The sequence below is a fragment of the Pseudophryne corroboree genome, chromosome 8 (genome assembly GCF_028390025.1).
Source record: "Pseudophryne corroboree isolate aPseCor3 chromosome 8, aPseCor3.hap2, whole genome shotgun sequence".
NCBI classification, from domain to species: Eukaryota; Metazoa; Chordata; class Amphibia; order Anura; family Myobatrachidae; genus Pseudophryne; species Pseudophryne corroboree.
In genome coordinates, this window is record NC_086451.1 from 81,685,565 (window position 1) to 81,705,976 (window position 20,412).

The 20,412-nt window shown below is 48.0% G+C and overlaps 1 protein-coding gene across 1 annotated transcript in view; it reads right to left on the minus strand.

Moving 5' to 3' along the window:
* The window catches only part of GTF3C4 (general transcription factor IIIC subunit 4), a 77,937-nt gene that overhangs the window by 38,316 nt on the left and 19,209 nt on the right, over positions 1-20,412 (minus strand). Inside the window, exon 3 of the mRNA XM_063936761.1 lies at positions 647-777. Coding sequence (XP_063792831.1) covers positions 647-777 — 131 coding nt within the window. The remainder of the gene's footprint in view (positions 1-646; positions 778-20,412) is intronic.

Below are 20,412 nucleotides of genomic sequence, written 5' to 3' on the forward strand. Positions count from 1 at the left end.
CCCTCATTGTGTAGCAGCACTCCTAACACTGGCTGAATGATCGTTCCCTCCTCCTTATCTGGTGTAGCAGCACTGCTCACACTGGTTGAATGATCATCCCCTCGATAGCCCCTGTACAGTCACTGAGAAGATGAGGAATATGTTTCACAAATGGTTGCAGAGAACCTTTCCTTCAGCCACTGTGAGGCGCGTTAGCATTCAGCCTGCAATCCATTTGCATTAAGAATGCGGCTGCTTTCGGACCTGTGTGCCCATTTCTGTGTTCATGGCTATAACTGCACCACTGTTTATTTGTGTCCTGAACTCTCTAGATACCAGGTCTCTAGATAAAACATTTGGGCTGTAAGGACGGTGTAATGGTTAGCATTACTGCCTCACAGCACGGAGGTCATGGGTCCAATTCCCACCATCGCCCTAACTGCGTGGAGTTTGTATATTCTCCCCGTGTTTTTCTGGATTTCCTCCGGGTACTTTGGTTTTCTCCCACAATCCCAAAATATACTGATAGGTTAATTGGTTCCCAACACAAATTAAACCTAGCGTGTAAGCGTGTGCAAATACATGTATTTAAAGCAGAATAGATGGACCATTATTCCCTCTGTAGGCCATTTCCCCCTCAATGGGCTTTAGCTTAAGGTCCTCTTACCTCAGCCACAGGTGTCCGTTGGGGCAGAGCGCCTTCTTACTATCAGTGAATGGTAAGACTTCTTTACACAGACTGCAGTACTCCGGAAAGGTCTGCTTATTCATTTTCTTCTCAACGTGACCAATGAGCACCTGTACAGTACACACAGAAGGGAAACCGTCAGACAACTAAAATGTGCAAAACCTACATCACTTTCCTCATATACTGAAAATACAATAATAATGATGATGATGGACCAATATAAAAGGGATAGTGACATCGGTCTCCAGCAGCATACATAATGATAGCAGCTCCCTTTCCAAATAACTCAACAAGAAGTCATGTGATCAAAGCTGTGACCTCTGACATTCCCTTCCATGTTTTCAGAAAATACCCCATTCTGTTGCTAGCCTATCGAGAGAACAGGAGGAGGTTGGGGAATGGGAGCCGAAAAGAGCATGCCCACCACAGCCAAAACACTCCTTCCAACTCCCTCCCTTGCTGCTTTCAAGAGGCCAACAGAGCAATAGAACATAAGCATGAGCGGAGCAGCCAATACAAGGTGGCTCTACTGCTAGCCAATCAGGAGCTGTCATACCAAATGATGGTTCCACCCCTGCTTAACTTTCTGCAATTTGTGGTGGCTGGATGGAGACAAATTATAGAATGAAAAGGCTAATGCCAGGTACACATACCAGCCGGATTGTTCAGTGTGGACAGCCAATCTGCTCGCTCCCACGGTCGTCAGCAATATCATCTGGTCAGCCTTGCTGCATGGCTAAAGGTGGGTACACACTGGAAGATATATCTGCAGATCAATTGATCGGCAGATATATCTATGGACGGATCGGGCAGTGTGTTGAGCATACACACTGCCCGATCCGTCGGGGACTGACGTCATGAACTGGGCGGGCGTGTACACACTCCCGCCCAGTTCAGCTGTCAATCACCGCCGGCTGCCGCAGCATGTGTACGGGTGGTCGGCCGAACGCCCGTACACACACAGCAACGCGCCAGGTAGATATATTGGCCGTCGGCTGTGCTGCGGGGCCGACGCGATACGTCTGTGAACGACGGAGTTCACAGACGTATCGGCCGTACACACTGGCCGACGGACCCGCAATATATCAGCCGTTCAAGAGAACGGCCGATATATCGGCCCGTGTGTACAGGACTTAAGCGAATGATAACGCACGCGGCACCGTGCAAGGTAATGAAGGACGGAATGAGGGATCGTTACGTCCTTCGTTACATTGTTCTGATGTGTACGCATGGTACAATATGTCAGTCATTGCTCCTGTGTGTAACCAGCTTTAGGGGTCTATTTACTAAGCCTTGGATGGAGATAAAGTGGACGGAGATAAAGTACCAACCAATCGGCTCCTAACTGCCATGTCAAAGACTGCGTTTGAAAAATGACAGTTAGATGGAGATAAGTACCAGCCTCCTAAGGCTTAGTAAATAGACCCCTTAGAGGTGAAAAAACTGGCAAGGTGAACATACTCTCATACTACGTACGTTTTACTAAACATAAAATAGGAAAATGTTCTACATAACAGCACCTACAATATATTTACAGCAAATCACTGATTACAAAAGGTCTTACATTAACACAAGTAATACAAGCAAAAATGTGCAAAAACTTAAATAGGCTATCGGAATAGAACATGCAAGATAAAGCAGGGATTTCGGAGGAAGGTTTCTTTCCTATGCACGGCAGACTTCCTGTCTTTGTCTACTGTACAGACAGGAAAAAAAAAAAGATTTTACTTACCGGTAAATCTATTTCTCGTAGTCCGTAGAGGATGCTGGGGACTCCGTAAGGACCATGGGGATAGACGGGCTCCGCAGGAGACATGGGCACTTTAAGAAAGAATTTAGTTCCTGGTGTGCACTGGCTCCTCCCTCTATGCCCCTCCTCCAGACCTCAGTTAGAGAAACTGTGCCCAGAGGACATGGACAGTACAAGGAAAGGATTTTGTTAATCCAAGGGCAAGATTCATACCAGCCACACCGTATAACTTGTGATAACTACCCAGTTAACGGTATGAAAACAACATATCATCAGTGCAAGACCGATGCAACTATAACATAACCCTTATTGAAGCAATAACTATATACAAGTATTGCAGAAGAAGTCCGCACTTGGGACGGGCGCCCAGCACCCTCTACGGACTACGAGAAATAGATTTACCGGTAAGTAAAATCTTATTTTCTCTAACGTCCTAGAGGATGCTGGGGACTCCGTAAGGACCATGGGGATTATACCAAAGCTCCCAAACGGGCGGGAGAGTGCGGATGACTCTGCAGCACCGATTGAGCAAACATGAGGTCCTCCTCAGCCAGGGTATCAAACCTATAGAATTTTGCAAAAGTGTTTGAACCCGACCAAGTAGCAGCTCGACACAGCTGTAGTGCCGAGAGCCCCCGGGCAGCCGCCCAAGAAGAGCCCACCTTCCTAGTGGAATGGGCCTTGACCGATTTTGGTAACGGCAATCCAGCCGTAGAATGCGCTTGCTGAATCGTGTTACAAATCCAGCGAGCAATAGTCTGCTTTGAAGCAGGGGCACCAATCTTGTTGGATGCATACAGGACAAACAGCGCTTCAGTTTTCCTGACTCTAGCCGTTCTGGCCACGTAAATTTTCAAAGCCCTGACCACATCAAGTAACTTGGAATCCTCCAAGTCACGTATAGCCACAGGCACCACAATAGGTTGGTTCATATGAAAGGATGATACCACTTTCGGCAGAAATTGTGAACGGGTCCGCAATTCTGCTCTATCCATATGGAAAACCAGATAGGGGCTTTTATGTGACAAAGCTGCTAATTCTGACACACGTCTAGCCGAAGCCAAGGCTAATAACATGACCACCTTCCACGTGAGATATTTTAACTCCGCCGTTTTAAGCGGTACAAACCAGTGTGACTTTAGGAAACTTAACACCACGTTAAGATCCCAAAATGCCACCGGAGGCACAAAAAGGAGGCTGAATATGCAGCACTCCATTTTAGAAACGTCTGAACTTCTGGTAGAGAAGCCAACTCTTTTTGAAAGAAAATGGATAGGGCCAAAATCTGAACCTTAATGGAGCCTAAGTTTTAGGCCCAAATTCACTCCAGTTTGTAGGAAGTGAAGGAAACGGCCCTGATGGAATTCTTCCGTAGGAGCATTCCTGGCCTCACACCAAGAAACATATTTTCGCCATATACGGTGATAATGTTAAGATGTCACGTCCTTCCTAGCCTTTATCAGCGTAGGAATGACCTCATCCGGAATGCCTTTTTCCACTAGGATACGGCGTTCAACCGCCATGCCGTCAAACGCAGCCGTGGTAAGTCTTGGAACAGACATGGGCCCTGTTGCAACAAGTCCTGCCTTAGAGGAAGAGGCCACGGATTTTCTGTAAGCATTTCCTGCAGATCCGGATACCAGATCCTTCATGGCCAATCTGGAACAATGAGGATTGTTCTCACTCCTCCTTTTTCTTATTATTCTCAACCCTTGGGTATGAGAGGAAGAGGAGGAAATACATAGACTGACTGGGACACCCACGGTGTCACTAGGGCGCGTACCGCTACTGCCTGAGGGTCTCTTGACCAGGCGCAATAACTCTGCCGCTTTTTGTTGAGGCGGGACGCCATCCTGTCTATCTGTGGCAGTCCCCACCGAACTGCAATCTGTGCGAAGACTTCCTGATGAAGTCTCCACTCTCCAGGACGTATGTCTGGTGAGGAAGTCTGCTTCCCAGTTGTTCACTTCCGGAATGAACACTGTTGACAGTGCTCTTACATGATTCTCCGCCCAGCGAAGAATTCTGGTGGCTTTCGCCATCGCCACTCTGCTCCTTGTGCCGCCTTGGCGGTTTACATGAGCTACTGCGGTGACGTTGTCTGACTGGATCAGAACCGGTTGGTCGCGAAGACGTAGGGCGTTGTATATGGCCCTTAGTTCCAATATGTTGATGTGAAGACAATTCTCTTGACTTGACCAAAGACCTTGGAAATTTCTTCCCTGTGTGACTGCTCCCCAGCCTCGGAGGCTCGCGTCCGTGGTCACCAGGATCTAGTCCTGAATGGCGAATCTGCGGCCCTCTAGAAGGTGAGCACTCTGCAGCCACCACAGGAGAGATACCCTGGCCCTGGGGGATAGGATGATCAACTGATGAATCTGTAGATGTGACCCGGACCACTTGTCCAGTAGGTCCCATTGGAAAGTCCTCGCATGGAACCTGCTGAAGGGAATGTTTTTCCCAGGACTCGAGTGCAGTGATGCACTGACACCTGTCTTGGTTTCAATAAGTCCCTGACTAGAGTCATGAGTTCCTGGGCCTTCTCTATCTGAAGGTAAACCCATTTCTGGTCTGTATCCAGAATCATACCCAAGAAGGGCAGACGAGTTATAGGAACCAACTGTGACCTCCGGAAATTGAGAATCCAGCCGTGTTGCTGTGACACCTTCAGCGAAAGTGACACGCTGTTCAACAACTGCTCTTTTGATCTCGTCCTTATTAGGAGATTGTCCAAGTGTGGGACAACTGTGACTCCTTGCTTGCGTAGGAGCACCATTATTTCCACCAATTACCCTGAAATTGGTCATGACAATCCTGTACCGCAATTGTCAGGTACGCCTGATGGGGTGGATAAATGGGAACATGAAGGTATGCAGCCTTTATGTTTAGATACACCATCAAATCCCCCCCTTCCAGGCTGGTGATGATCTCTGGGCGATTCCACTTTAAATTTGAACCTTTTCCCGTATAGGTTCAGAGATTTTAATTTTAAAAATAGGTCTGACCGAACCGTACGGTTTCGGGACTACAGCCAAGGTTGAGTCATATCGCCTTCCTTGTTGCAGGAGGGGAACCTTGAGCACCACCTGTTGGAGATACAATGTGTGAATTGTATTTATTATTATCTCCCTTCCTGGGGGAGAAGCCGGTAGGTCCGATAAGGAAAAAACGGGCGAGGAGGCACCTTTCGAATTCCAGCTTGTAACCCTGAGAAACAATTTTTTATTGCCCCGGGAACCACCCGTGAGTGAACTCAGATGTGGCTGAAGAGTCGAAGACGTGCTCCCACTGGGGCGGACTCCCTTAGCGGAGCTCCAGCGTCATGCGTTGGATGTAGTAGAGGCCGGGGAGGACTTCTGTTCCTGGGAACTAGCTGTGCCCTGTACCCTTACCTCTGGTAAGAAAGGACGCTCCTCGTACTTTCTTGTTATTCTGCAACCGAAAGGACTGCATTTGATAATGTCGTGCTTTCTTAGGCTGTGAGGGAATATAAGGCAAAAGATCAGAATTACCAGCTATAGCTGTGGAGACCAGGTCCGAGAGCCCTTCTCCACACAATTCCTCAGCCTTGTAAGGTAAACCTTCCATATGCCTCTTTTAGTCGGCATCACCTGTCCATTGCATGTTCCACAGGACACTTCTAGCAGAAATCGACATAGCGTTGACTCTAGAACCCAGTAGACTAATGTCTCTTTGGGCATGTTTTATATATATATATATATATCTCCGCTGATAAGGTATCTGTCCACGCTGCTACAGCGCTATAAACCCATGCCGACACAATCGCCGGTCTGAGTAGTGTACCAGAATGTGTGTAAATGGACTTCAAAGTACTTTTACTGCAAGCTATCTGCAGGATCCCTGAGGATAGCTGTTAAGTCAGCGCTACCTTTTGGGTAAACGTGACAAAGCTTTGTCCACCCTAGGGGAAGATTCCCATCGTATCCTGGCCCTAGTAGGGAAAGGATACTCCCTGAGAATTCTTTTTGGGATGCTGCAGCTTCTTGTCTGGAGATTCCCGCTCTTTTTCTTCATGAGAGGAGGGAAATTTACCTCAGCTTTCTTCCCCTTAAACATGTGTACCCTCGTGTCAGGGGCAGATGAGTCATCAGTGATATGCAAAACATCTTTTATTACAATAATCATATATTGAATACTTTTCTGCCAGTTTTGGCTGTAACTTTGCATTATCGTAGTCGACACTGGAGTCAGACTCCGTGTCGATATCAGTGTCTATTATTTTGGATAGTGAGCATTGTGAGACTCTGAAGGTCTGTGCGACATAGGGACAGACCTGTGTAGATTCACTGTCTGTTCTCTAATCTTTTCTGCAATAAATTTACCTCAGCACTTTATTTCACATATCCAATCAGGTGTCGGCATTGTCGATGGAGACACCACTCACACACACATTTGCTCCATCCCCTCCTTAGGAGAGCCTTTTACCTCAGACATGTCGACACACACGTACCGACACACCACACACTCAGGGAATGCTCATCTGAAGATAATTCCCCCACAAGGCCCTTTGGAGAGACAGAGAGAGTATGCCAGCACACATCCCAGCGCTATATGACCCAGGAAAAAACACAGCAATTTAATGTTTACCCAGTAGCGCTGTTATTATCTGCGCCGAATTATGTGCCCCCCCCCTCTTCTTTAAAACCCTTTCTTCTACCGTGGTATAAGCAGGGGAGAGTCCGGGGAGCTTCCTCTCAGCGGTGCTGTGGAGAAAAACCTGGCGCTGGTGAGTGCTGAGGGAGAAGCCCCGCCCCCTCGACGGCGGGCTTCTGTCCCGCTAAAAGTGTAAAATTGGCGGGGGCTCATGCATATATACAGTGTCCAGCTGTATATATGCTCCTTTTGCCAAATAAGAGGTTTATATTGCTGCCCAGGGCGCCCCCCCCTGCGCCCTGCACCCTTACAGTGACCGGAGTATGTGAGGTGTGTGGGAGCAATGGCGCACAGCTGCAGTGCTGTGCGTTACCTCAGTGAAGATCATGAAGTCTTCTGCCGCCTCTGAAGTCTTCTTTTCTTCTCATACTCACCCGGCTTCTATCTTCCGGCTCTGCGAGGGTGAGATCCTGCGTACCAATCCCTCTGGAGCCAATGGTGTCCAGTAGCCTAAGAAGCAGGACCTAGCTTCAGAGAGTAGGGCTGCTTCTCTCCCCTCAGTCCCACGATGCAGGGAGTCTGTTGCCAGCAGAGCTCCCTGAAAATAAAAAACCTAACAAAATACTTTCTATCAGTAAACTCAGGAGAGCTCACTGAAAAGCACCTAGCTCGTCTGGGCACAGTATCAAACTGAGGTCTGGAGGAAGGGCATAGAGGGAGGAGCCAGTGCACACCAGGAACTAAATTCTTTCTTAAAGTGCCCATGTCTCCTGCGGAGCCCGTCTATCCCCATGGTCCTTACGGAGTCCCCAGCATCCTCTAGGACGTTAGAGAAAAGCTTTTACTTACACATACAGGTTGAGTATCCCATATCCAAAAATTCCAAAATACGGAACTTTTTGAGTGAGATAGTGAAACCTTTATTTTCTGATGGCTCAATGGGGGTAATTCTGAGTTGATTGCAGCAGCAAGTTTGTTAGCAATTGGGCAAAACCATGTGCACTGCAGGGGGGGGGGGCAGATATAACATTGAGAGTTAGATTAGGGTGGGTTATTTGGTTTCTGTGCAGGGTAAATACTGGATGCTTTAGTTTTACACTGCAATTTAGATTTCAGTTTGAATACACCCCACCCAAATCTATCTCTCTCTGTAAATGTTATATCTGCTCCCCCTGCAGTGCACATGGTTTTGCCCAACTGCTAAAAAATTTCCTGCTGCGATCAACTTGGAATTACCCCCAATGTACACACACTTTATTTAATGCACAGTTATTAAAAAAATTGACTAAAATAACCTTCAGGCCGTGTGTATGAGGTGTATATGAAACATAAATGCACTCTATGCTTAGACTTAGTCTCATTGCCATGATATTGAATTATAGTATGGAATTATTCCAAAGTACCGAAGAATCCGATATCCAAAACAAGTCTGGTCCCAAGCATTTTGGATAAGGGATACTCAACCTGTATTTATATTTATATATATATATATATATATATATATATATATATATATATATATATATATATATATATATATATATATATATATATATACATACATACATACATACACACATACATATATATATACATATACACACACACACAGGTTGAGTATCCCATATCCAAATATTCCGAAATACGGAATATTCCAAAATACAGAATTTTTTGAGTGAGACTGAGATAGTGAAACCTTTGTTTTCTGATGGCTCAATGTACACAAACTTTGTTTAATACACAAAGTTATTACAAATATTTTATTAAATGACCTTCAGGCTGTGTGTATAAGGTGTATATGAAACAAATGAATTGTGTGAATGTACGCACAATTTGTTTAATGCACAAAGTTATTACAAATATTGGCTAAAATTACATTCAGGCTATGTGTATAAGGTGTATATGAAACATAAATGCATTCTATGCTTAGACTTAGGTCCCATCGCCATGATATCTGATTATAGCATGCAATTATTCCAAAATACGGAAAAATCCCATATCCAAAATACTTCTGGTCCCAAGCATTTTGGATAAGGGATACTCAACCTGTATATATATATATATATATATATATATATATATATATATATATATATATATATATATATATATATATATATATATATATATATATATATATATATATATATATATCTGCTTCCCAGTTGTCCACTCCTGGAATGAACACTGCTGACAGTGCTAGCATGTGATTCTCCGCACATCGAAGAATCCTTGTGGCTTCTGCCATCGACATCCTGCTTCTTGTGCCGCCCTGTCGGTTTACATGGGCGACCGCCGTGATGTTGTCTGACTGAATCAGCACCAGTTGGTTTTGAAGCAGGGGTTCTGCTTGACTTAGGGCATTGTAAATGGCCCTTAGTTCCAGAATATTTATGTGTAGGGAAGTCTCCTGACTCGACCATTGTCCTTGGAAGTTTCTTCCCTGAGTGACTGCCCCCCAACCTCGGAGGCTTGCATCCGTGGTCACCAGGACCCAGTCCTGAATGCCGAATCTGCGGCCCTCGAGAAGATGAGCACTCTGCAGCCACCACAGCAGAGACACCCTGGCCCTCGGGGACAGGGTGATCAACCGATGCATCTGAAGATGCGATCCGGACCACTTGTCTAACAGATCCCACTGAAAGATCCTTGCATGGAACCTGCCGAAGGGAATTGCTTCGTAAGAAGCTACCATCTTTCCCAAGACTCGCGTGCAGTGATGCACCGACACCTGTTTTGGTTTCAGGAGGTCCCTGACCAGAGATGACAATTCCTGGGCCTTCTCCTCCGGGAGAAACACCTTCTTCTGTTCTGTGTCCAGAATCATGCCCAAGAACAGCAGACTGGTCGTAGGAATCAGCTGCGACTTTGGGATATTCAGAATCCAGCCGTGCTGAAGTAGCACTTCCAGAGATAGTGCTACTCCGACTAACAACTGCCCCTTGGACCTTGCCTTTATAAGGAGATCGTCCAAGTTCGGGATAATTATAACTCCCTTCTTTCGAAGGAGTATCATCATTTCGGCCATTACCTTGGTAAATACCCTGGAATTGGTAATGACAGTCCTGTACCACAAACCTGAGGTACTCCTGGTGAGGTGGGTAAATGGGGACATGTAGGTAAGCATCCTTGATGTCCAGTGACACCATAAAATGCCCCTCTTCCAGGCTTGCAATAACCGCCCTGAGCGATTCCATTTTGAACTTGAACTTCCTTATATAAGTGTTCAAGGATTTCAAATTTAGAATGGGTCTCACCGAACAGTCTGGTTTCGGTACCACAAACATTGTGGAATAGTAACCCCGTCCCTGTTGAAGGAGGGGAACTTTGATTATCACCTGCTGAAGGTACAGCTTGTGAATTGCCGCCAGTACTACCTCCCTTTCCTTGGGAGCAACTGGCAAGGCTGATTTGAGGTAACGGCGAGGGGGAGACGCCTCGAACTCCAGCTTGTATCCCTGAGATACTACTTGTAGAACCCAGGGATCCACCTGTGAGCGAACCCACTGGTCGCTGAAGTTCCGGAGACGCGCTCCCACCGCACCTGGCTCCACCTGTGGAGCCCCAGCGTCATGCGGTGGACTTAGTGGAAGCAGGGGAGGATTTTTGTTCCTGGGTACTGGCTGTCTGGTGCAGCTTTTTCCCTCTACCCCTGCCTCTGGGCAGAAAGGACGCGCCTCTGACCCGCTTGCCTTTCTGAGGCCGAAAGGACTGTACTTGATAATACGGTGCTTTCTTAGGCTGTGAGGGAACCTGAGGTAAAAAAGTCGACTTCCCAGCTGTTGCTGTGGATACGAGGTCCGAGAGACCGTCCCCAAACAATTCCTCACCCTTATAAGGCAAAACCTCCATGTGCCTTTTAGAATCATCATCACCTGTCCACTGCCGAGTCCATAATACTCTCCTGGCAGAAATGGACATTGCATTAATTCTAGATGCCAGCCGGCAAATGTCCCTCTGTGCATCCCTCATATATAAGACGACGTCTTTAATATGCTCTATGGTTAGCAAAATTGTATCCCTGTCAAGGGAATCAATGTTATCTGACAGGGTATCAGACCAAGCAGCTGCAGCACTACACATCCATGCTGAAGCAATTGCAGGTCTCAGTATAGTACCTGAGTGTGTATACACAGACTTCAGGATAGCCTCCTGCTTTCTATCAGCAGGCTCCTTTAAGGCGGCCGTATCCTGAGACGGCAGTGCCACCTTTTTTGATAAGCGTGTGAGCGCCTTGTCCACCCTAGGGGATGTTTCCCAACGTAACCTGTCCGTTGGCGGGAAAGGGTACGCCATTAGTAATCTTTTAGAAATCACTAATTTCTTATCTGGGGAATACCACGCTTCTTCAGACAATTCATTTAACTCATCAGATGGGGGAAAAGTCACTGGCTGCTTTTCCTCCCCAAACATAATACCCTTTTTTGTGGTAACCGGGTTAATGTCAGAAATGTGCAACACATTTTTCATTGCCGTAATCATGCATCGGATGGCCCTTGTGGACTGTACATTTGTCTCATCCTCGTCTACACTGGAGTCAGACTCCGTGTCGACATCTGTGTCTGCCATCTGAGGTAGCGGGCGTTTTTGAGCCCCTGATGGCCACTGAGACGCATAGGCAGGCGCGGGCTGAGATGCCAGCTGTCCCAAAGCTGTTACGTCATCGAACCTTTTATGCAAGGAGTTGACACTGTCGGTTAATACCTTCCACATATCCATCCACTCTGGTGTCGGCCCCGCAGGGGGCGACATCACACTTATCGGCTCCTGCTCCGCCTCCACGTAAGCGTCCTCATCAAACATGTCGACACAGCCGTACCGACACACCGCACACACACACAGGGAATGCTCGGACTGAGGACAGGACCCCACAAAGTCCTTTGGGGAGACAGAGAGAGAGTATGCCAGCACACACCAGAGCGCTATATAACAGAGGGAATTACACTAACACAAAGTGAATTTTCCCCCAATAGCTGCTTATATCACCTTTTGCGCCTAAATTTATGTGCCCCCCTCTCTTTTTTACCCTTCTTGTAGTGTATACTGCAGGGGAGAGCCCGGGGAGCGTCCTTCCAGCGGAGCTGTGAAGAGAAAATGGCGCTGGCTGTGCTGAGGAAGATAGCCCCGCCCCTTCCGCGGAGGGCTTCTCCTGCTTTTTATAATGTTAATGGCGGGGGTTTTTACACATATACAGTGTTATACACTGTATTATGTGCTTTTTGTGCCAAAAGGTATACTTATTGCAGCCCAGGGCGCCCCCCCCCCCAGCGCCCTGCACCCACCAGTGACCGGAGCGTGTGGTGTGCTGTGGGAGCAATGGCGCACAGCTGCAGTGCTGTGCGCTACCTTATTGAAGACCGGAGTCTTCAGCCGCCGATTTTCTCCTGGTTCTTCCGTCTTCTGGCTCTGCAAGGGGGACGGCGGCGCGGCTCCGGGAACGGACAATCGAGGTCGGGCCCTGTGTTCGATCCCTCTGGAGCTAATGGTGTCCAGTAGCCTTAGAAGCACAAGCTAGCTGCAAGCAGGTAGGTTTGCTTCTCTCCCCTCAGTCCCTCGTAGCAGTGAGTCTGTTGCCAGCAGATCTCACTGAAAATAAAAAACCTAACAAATACTTTCTTTTCTAGTAAGCTCAGGAGAGCCCACTAGGTGCATCCAGCTCTGGCCGGGCACAGATTCTAACTGAGGTCTGGAGGAGGGGCATAGAGGGAGGAGCCAGTGCACACCAGATACAGTACCTAATCTTTCTTTTAAGAGTGCCCAGTCTCCTGCGGAGCCCGTCTATTCCCCATGGTCCTTACGGAGTACCCAGCATCCACTAGGACGTCAGAGAAATATATATATATATATATATATATATATATATATATATATATATATATATATATATATAAAAAATAAGATTTTACTCACCGGTAAATCTATTTCTTGTAGTCTGTAGTGGATGCTGGGACTCCGTAAGGACCATGGGGAATAGCGGCTCCGCAGGAGACTGGGTACAACTAAAGAAAGCTTTAGGACTACCTGGTGTGCACTGGCTCCTCCCACTATGACCCTCCTCCAGACCTCAGTTAGGATACTGTGCCCGGAAGAGCTGACACAATAAGGAAGGATTTTGAATCCCGGTAAAGACTCATACCAGCCACACCAATCACACCGTATAACTCGTGATACTATACCCAGTTAACAGTATGAAATATAACTGAGCCTCTCAACAGATGGCTCAACAATAACCCTTTAGTTAGGCAATAACTATAAAATAAGAATTTACTTACCGATAATTCTATTTCTCGGAGTCCGTAGTGGATGCTGGGGTTCCTGAAAGGACCATGGGGAATAGCGGCTCCGCAGGAGACAGGGCACAAAAAGTAAAGCTTTACGATCAGGTGGTGTGTACTGGCTCCTCCCCCTATGACCCTCCTCCAAGCCTCAGTTAGGTACTGTGCCCGGACGAGCGTACACAATAAGGAAGGATTTATGAATCCCGGGTAAGACTCATACCAGCCACACCAATCACACCGTACAACCTGTGATCTAAACCCAGTTAACAGTATGATAACAGCGGAGCCTCTGAAAAGATGGCTCACAACAATAATAACCCGATTTTTGTAACTATGTACAAGTAATGCAGATAATCCGCACTTGGGATGGGCGCCCAGCATCCACTACGGACTCCGAGAAATAGAATTATCGGTAAGTAAATTCTTATTTTCTCTATCGTCCTAGTGGATGCTGGGGTTCCTGAAAGGACCATGGGGATTATACCAAAGCTCCCAAACGGGCGGGAGAGTGCGGATGACTCTGCAGCACCGAATGAGAGAACTCCAGGTCCTCCTTAGCCAGGGTATCAAATTTGTAGAATTTTACAAACGTGTTCTCCCCCGACCACGTAGCCGCTCGGCAGAGTTGTAATGCCGAGACCCCTCGGGCAGCCGCCCAAGAAGAACCCACCTTCCTTGTGGAGTGGGCTTTTACCGATTTTGGCTGTGGCAGGCCTGCCACAGAATGTGCAAGCTGAATCGTACTACAAATCCAGCGAGCAATAGTCTGCTTAGACGCAGGAGCGCCCAACTTGTTGGGAGCATATAGTATAAACAGCGAGTCAGATTTCCTGACTCCAGCTGTCCTTGAAATGTATATTTTTAAAGCTCTGACAACGTCCAACAACTTGGAGTCCTCCAAGTCGCTTGTAGCCGCAGGCACTACAATAGGTTGGTTCAGATGAAATGCTGACACCACCTTAGGGAGAAAATGCGGACGAGTCCGCAGTTCTGCCCTGTCCGAATGGAAAATCAGATATGGGCTTTTGTAAGATAAAGCTGCCAGTTCTGACACTCTCCTGGCCGAAGCCAGGGCTAGTAGCATGGTCACTTTCCATGTGAGATATTTCAAATCCACAGTTTTTAGTGGTTCAAACCAATGAGATTTGAGAAAGTCCAAAACAACATTGAGATCCCACGGTGCCACTGGAGGCACCACAGGGGGCTGTATATGCAGCACTCCCTTAACAAAAGTCTGGACTTCAGGAACTGAAGCCAATTCTTTTTGGAAGAAAATCGACAGGGCCGAAATTTGAACCTTAATAGATCCCAATTTGAGACCCATAGACAATCCTGATTGCAGGAAATGTAGGAATCGACCCAGTTGAAATTCCTCCGTCGGAGCACTCCGATCCTCGCACCACGCAACATATTTTCGCCAAATGCGGTGATAATGTTGCGCGGTTACTTCCTTCCTTGCTTTAATCAAAGTAGGAATGACTTCTTCCGGCATGCCTTTTTCCTTTAGGATCCGGCGTTCAACCGCCATGCCGTCAAACGCAGCCGCGGTAAGTCTTGAAACAGACAGGGACCCTGCTGAAGCAAGTCCCTTCTCAGAGGTAGAGGCCACGGATCTTCCGTGATCATCTCTTGAAGTTCCGGGTACCAAGTCCTTCTTGGCCAATCCGGAACCACTAGTATCGTTCTTACGCGTCTTTGCCGTATAATTCTCAATACTTTTGGTATGAGAGGCAGAGGAGGAAACACATACACCGACTGGTACACCCAAGGCGTTACCAGCGCGTCCACAGCTATTGCCTGCGGATCTCTTGACCTGGCGCAATACCTGTCCAGTTTTTTGTTGAGGCGAGACGCCATCATGTCCACCATTGGTCTTTCCCAACGGGTTACCAGCATGTGGAAAACTTCTGGATGAAGTCCCCACTCTCCCGGGTGAAGGTCGTGTCTGCTGAGGAAGTCTGCTTCCCAGTTGTCCACTCCCGGGATGAACACTGCTGACAGTGCTATCACATGATTCTCTGCCCAGCGAAGAATCCTTGCAGCTTCTGCCATTGCACTCCTGCTTCTTGTGCCGCCCTGTCTGTTCACATGGGCGACTGCCGTGATGTTGTCCGACTGGATCAACACCGGTTTTCCTTGAAGCAGAGGTTCTGCCTGGCTTAGAGCATTGTAGATTGCTCTTAGTTCCAGAATGTTTATGTGAAGAGACGTTTCCAGGCTCGACCACACGCCCTGGAAGTTTCTTCCTTGTGTGACTGCTCCCCAGCCTCTCAGGCTGGCGTCCGTGGTCACCAGGATCCAATCCTGTATGCCGAATCTGCGGCCCTCCAATAGATGAGCACTCTGCAACCACCACAGAAGAGATACCCTTGTCCTTGGAGACAGGGTTATCCGCTGGTGCATCTGAAGATGCGACCCTGACCATTTGTCCAACAGATCCCTCTGGAAAATTCTTGCGTGGAATCTGCCGCATGGAATTGCTTCGTAAGAAGCCACCATTTTTCCCAGGACTCTTGTGCATTGATGTACAGACACCTTTCCTGGTTTTAGGAGGTTCCTGACAAGCTCGGATAACTCCTTGGCTTTTTCCTCCGGGAGAAAAACCTTTTTCTGAACCGTGTCCAGAATCATCCCTAGGAACAGCAGACGTGTTGTCGGAATTAACTGGGATTTTGGAATATTCAGAATCCACCCGTGCTGTTTTAGCACTTCTTGAGACAGTGCTAATCCCATCTCTAGCTGTTCTCTGGACCTTGCCCTTATTAGGAGATCGTCCAAGTATGGGATAATTAATACGCCTTTTCTTCGAAGAAGAATCATCATCTCGGCCATTACCTTGGTAAAGACCCGAGGTGCCGTGGACAATCCGAACGGCAGCGTCTGAAACTGATAGTGACAGTTCTGTACGACGAACCTGAGGTACCCCTGGTGTGAGGGGTAAATTGGAATGTGGAGATACGCATCCTTGATGTCCAAGGATACCATAAAGTCCCCTTCTTCCAGGTTCGCTATCACTGCTCTGAGTGACTCCATCTTGAACTTGAACTTCTTTATGTACAGGTTCAAGGATTTCAGATTTAGAATAGGTCTTACCGAGCCATCCGGCTTCGGTACCACAAATAGAGTGGAATAATACCCCTTTCCTTGTTGTAAAAGGGGTACCTTGACTATCACCTGCTGAGAGTACAGCTTGTGAATGGCTTCCAAGACCGTCACCCTGTCGGAGGGGGACGTTGGTAAAGCAGACTTCAGGAAACGGCGAGGTGGATCCGTCTCTAGTTCCAACCTGTACCCCTGAGATATTATCTGCAGGATCCAGGGATCTACCTGCGAGTGAGCCCACTGCGCGCTGAAATTCTTGAGACGACCCCCCACCGCCCCCGAGTCCGCTTGAGAAGCCCCAGCGTCATGCTGAGGCTTTTGAAGAAGCGGGGGAGGGCTTCTGTTCCTGGGAAGGAGCTGCCTGTTGCTGTCTCTTCCCCCTTCCTCTGCCTCGTGGCAGATATGAATATCCCTTTGCTCTCTTGTTTTTAAAGGAACGAAAGGGCTGCGGTTGAAAAGTCGGTGTCTTTTTCTGTTGGGGAGTGACTTGAGGTAAAAAGGTGGATTTCCCGGCTGTAGCCGTGGCCGCCAAATCCGATAGACCGACACCAAATAACTCCTCCCCTTTATACGGCAAAACTTCCATATGCCGTTTTGAGTCCGCATCGCCTGACCACTGTCGCGTCCATAAACTTCTTCTGGCCGAAATGGACATAGCACTTACCCGTGATGCCAGTGTGCAGATATCCCTCTGTGCATCACGCATATAAAGAAATGCATCCTTTATTTGCTCTAAAGACAGTAAAACATTGTCCCTATCCAGGGTATCAATATTTTCAAATCAGGGACTCTGACCAAGCTACCCCAGCACTGCACATCCAGGCTGTCGCTATAGCTGGTCGTAGTATAACACCTGTATGTGTGTATATACTTTTTTGGATATTTTCCATCCTCCTATCTGCTGGATCTTTAAGTGCGGCCGTCTCAGGAGAGGGTAACGCCACTTGTTTTGATAAGCGTGTGAGCGCCTTGTCCACCCTAGGAGGTGTTTCCCAGCGCGCCCTAACCTCTGGCGGGAAAGGGTATAAAGCCAATAACTTCTTTGAAATTAGCATTTTTTTTTTTTATCGGGGGCAACCCACGCTTCATCACACACCTCATTTAATTCATCTGATTCAGGAAAAACTATAGGTAGTTTTTTCACACCCCACATGATACCCTGTTTTGTGGTACCTGTAGTATCAGCAATATGTAACGCCTCCTTCATTGCCAAAATCATATAACGTGTGGCCCTACTAGAAAATACGGTTGATTCGTCACCGTCGCCACTGGAATCAGTGCCTGTGTCTGGGTCTGTGTCGACCGACTGAGGCAAAGGGCGTTTTACAGCCCCTGACGGTGTTTGAGGCGCCTGGACAGGCACTAATTGATTGTCCGGCCGTCTCATGTCGTCAAACGACTGCTTTAGCGTGTTGACACTATCCCGTAATTCCATAAATAAAGGCATCCATTCTGGTGTCGACCCCCTAGGAGGTGACATCCCCATATTTGGCAATTGCTCCGCCTCCACACCAATATCGTCCTCATACATGTCGACACACACGTACCGACACACACGTACCGACACACAGCAGACACACAGGGAATGCTCTTAACGAAGACAGGACCCCACTAGCCCTTTGGGGAGACAGAGGGAGAGTTTGCCAGCACACACCAAAAGCGCTATATATGACAGGGATAGCCTTATAATAAGTGCTCCCTGTATAGCTGCTTTAATAATATAGTTTTGCCACAATTTTGCCCCCCCTCTCTTGTTTTACCCTGTTTCTGTAGTGCAGTGCAGGGGAGAGCCTGGGAGCCTTCCTGACCAGCGGAGCTGTGTGAGGAAAATGGCGCTGTGTGCTGAGGAGATAGGCCCCGCCCCTTTTTCGGAGGGCTCGTCTCCCGCTCTTTAGTGGATTCTGGCAGGGGTTAAATATCTCCATATAGCCCCCGGAGGCTATATGTGAGGTATTTTTAGCCAAAAAAGGTTTTCATTTGCCTCCCAGGGCGCCCCCCTCCCAGCGCCCTGCACCCTCAGTGACTGCCGTGTGAAGTGTGCTGAGAGGAAAATGGCGCACAGCTGCAGTGCTGTGCGCTACCTTAAGAAGACTGAGGAGTCTTCTGCCGCCGATTCTGGACCTCTTCTCGTTTCAGCATCTGCAAGGGGGCCGGCGGCGAGGCTCCGGTGACCATCCAGGCTGTACCTGTGATCGTCCCTCTGGAGCTAATGTCCAGTAGCCAAGAAGCCAATCCATCCTGCACGCAGGTGAGTTCACTTCTTCTCCCCTAAGTCCCTCGTTGCAGTGATCCTGTTGCCAGCAGGACTCACTGTAAAATAAAAAACCTAAGCTAAACTTTTCTAAGCAGCTCTTTAGGAGAGCCACCTAGATTGCACCCTTCTCGGCCGGGCACAAAAATCTAACTGAGGCTTGGAGGAGGGTCATAGGGGGAGGAGCCAGTACACACCACCTGATCGTAAAGCTTTACTTTTTGTGCCCTGTCTCCTGCGGAGCCGCTATTCCCCATGGTCCTTTCAGGAACCCCAGCATCCACTAGGACGATAGAGAAACAAGTATTGCAGACAATCCGCACTTGGGATGGGCGCCCAGCATCCACTACGGACTACGAGAAATAGATTTACTGGTGAGTAAAATCTTATTTTCTCTGACGTCCTAAGTGGATGCTGGGACTCCGTAAGGACCATGAGGATTATACCAAAGCTCCCAAACGGGCGGGAGAGTGCGGATGACTCTGCAGCACCGAATGGGCAAACTCTAGGTCCTCCTCAGCCAGGGTATCAAACTTGTAGAATTTAGCAAATGTGTTTGACCCCGACCAAGTAGCTGCTCGGCAAAGTTGTAGAGCCGAGACCCCTCGGGCAGCCGCCCAAGAAGAGCCCACTTTCCTCGTGGAATGGGCTTTCACAGATTTAGGATGCGGCAGTCCAGCCGCAGAATGTGCAAGCTGAATCGTGCTACAGATCCAGCGAGCAATAGTCTGCTTAGAAGCAGGAACACCCAGCTTGTTGGGTGCATACAGGATAAATAGCGAGTCAGTTTTCCTGACTGCAGCCGTCCTGGAAACATATACTTTTCAGGGCCCTGACTACGTCCAGTAACTTGGAATCCTCCAAGTCCCAAGTAGCCGCAGGCACCACAATAGGTTGGTTCACATGAAAATAAGAATTTACTTACCGATAATTCTATTTCTCGTAGTCCGTAGTGGATGCTGGGGACTCCGTCAGGACCATGGGGATTAGCGGGCTCCGCAGGAGACAGGGCACATCTAAAAAGCTTTTTAGGTCACATGGTGTGTACTGGCTCCTCCCCCTATGACCCTCCTCCAAGCCTCAGTTAGGTACTGTGCCCGGACGAGCGTACACAATAAGGAAGGATCTTGAATCCCGGGTAAGACTCATACCAGCCACACCAATCACACCGTACAACTTGTGATCTGAACCCAGTTAACAGTATGATAACAAAACGAAGTAGCCTCTGAAAAAATGGCTCACAACAATAGTAATAACCCGATTTTTGTAACAATAACTATGTACAAGCATTGCAGACAATCCGCACTTGGGATGGGCGCCCAGCATCCACTACGGACTACGAGAAATAGAATTATCGGTAAGTAAATTCTTATTTTCTCTAACGTCCTAGTGGATGCTGGGGACTCCGTCAGGACCATGGGGATTATACCAAAGCTCCCAAACGGGCGGGAGAGTGCGGATGACTCTGCAGCACCGAATGAGAGAACTCCAGGTCCTCTTTAGCCAGAGTATCAAATTTGTAAAATTTTACAAACGTGTTCTCCCCTGACCACGTAGCTGCTCGGCAAAGTTATAATGCCGAGACTCCTCGGGCAGCCGCCCAGGATGAGGCCACCTTCCTTGTGGAATGGGCATCTACATATTTCGGCTGTGGCAGGCCTGCCACAGAATGTGCAAGCTGAATTGTACTACAAATCTAGCGTGCAATAGACTGCTTAGAAGCAGGAGCACCCAGCTTGTTGGGTGCATA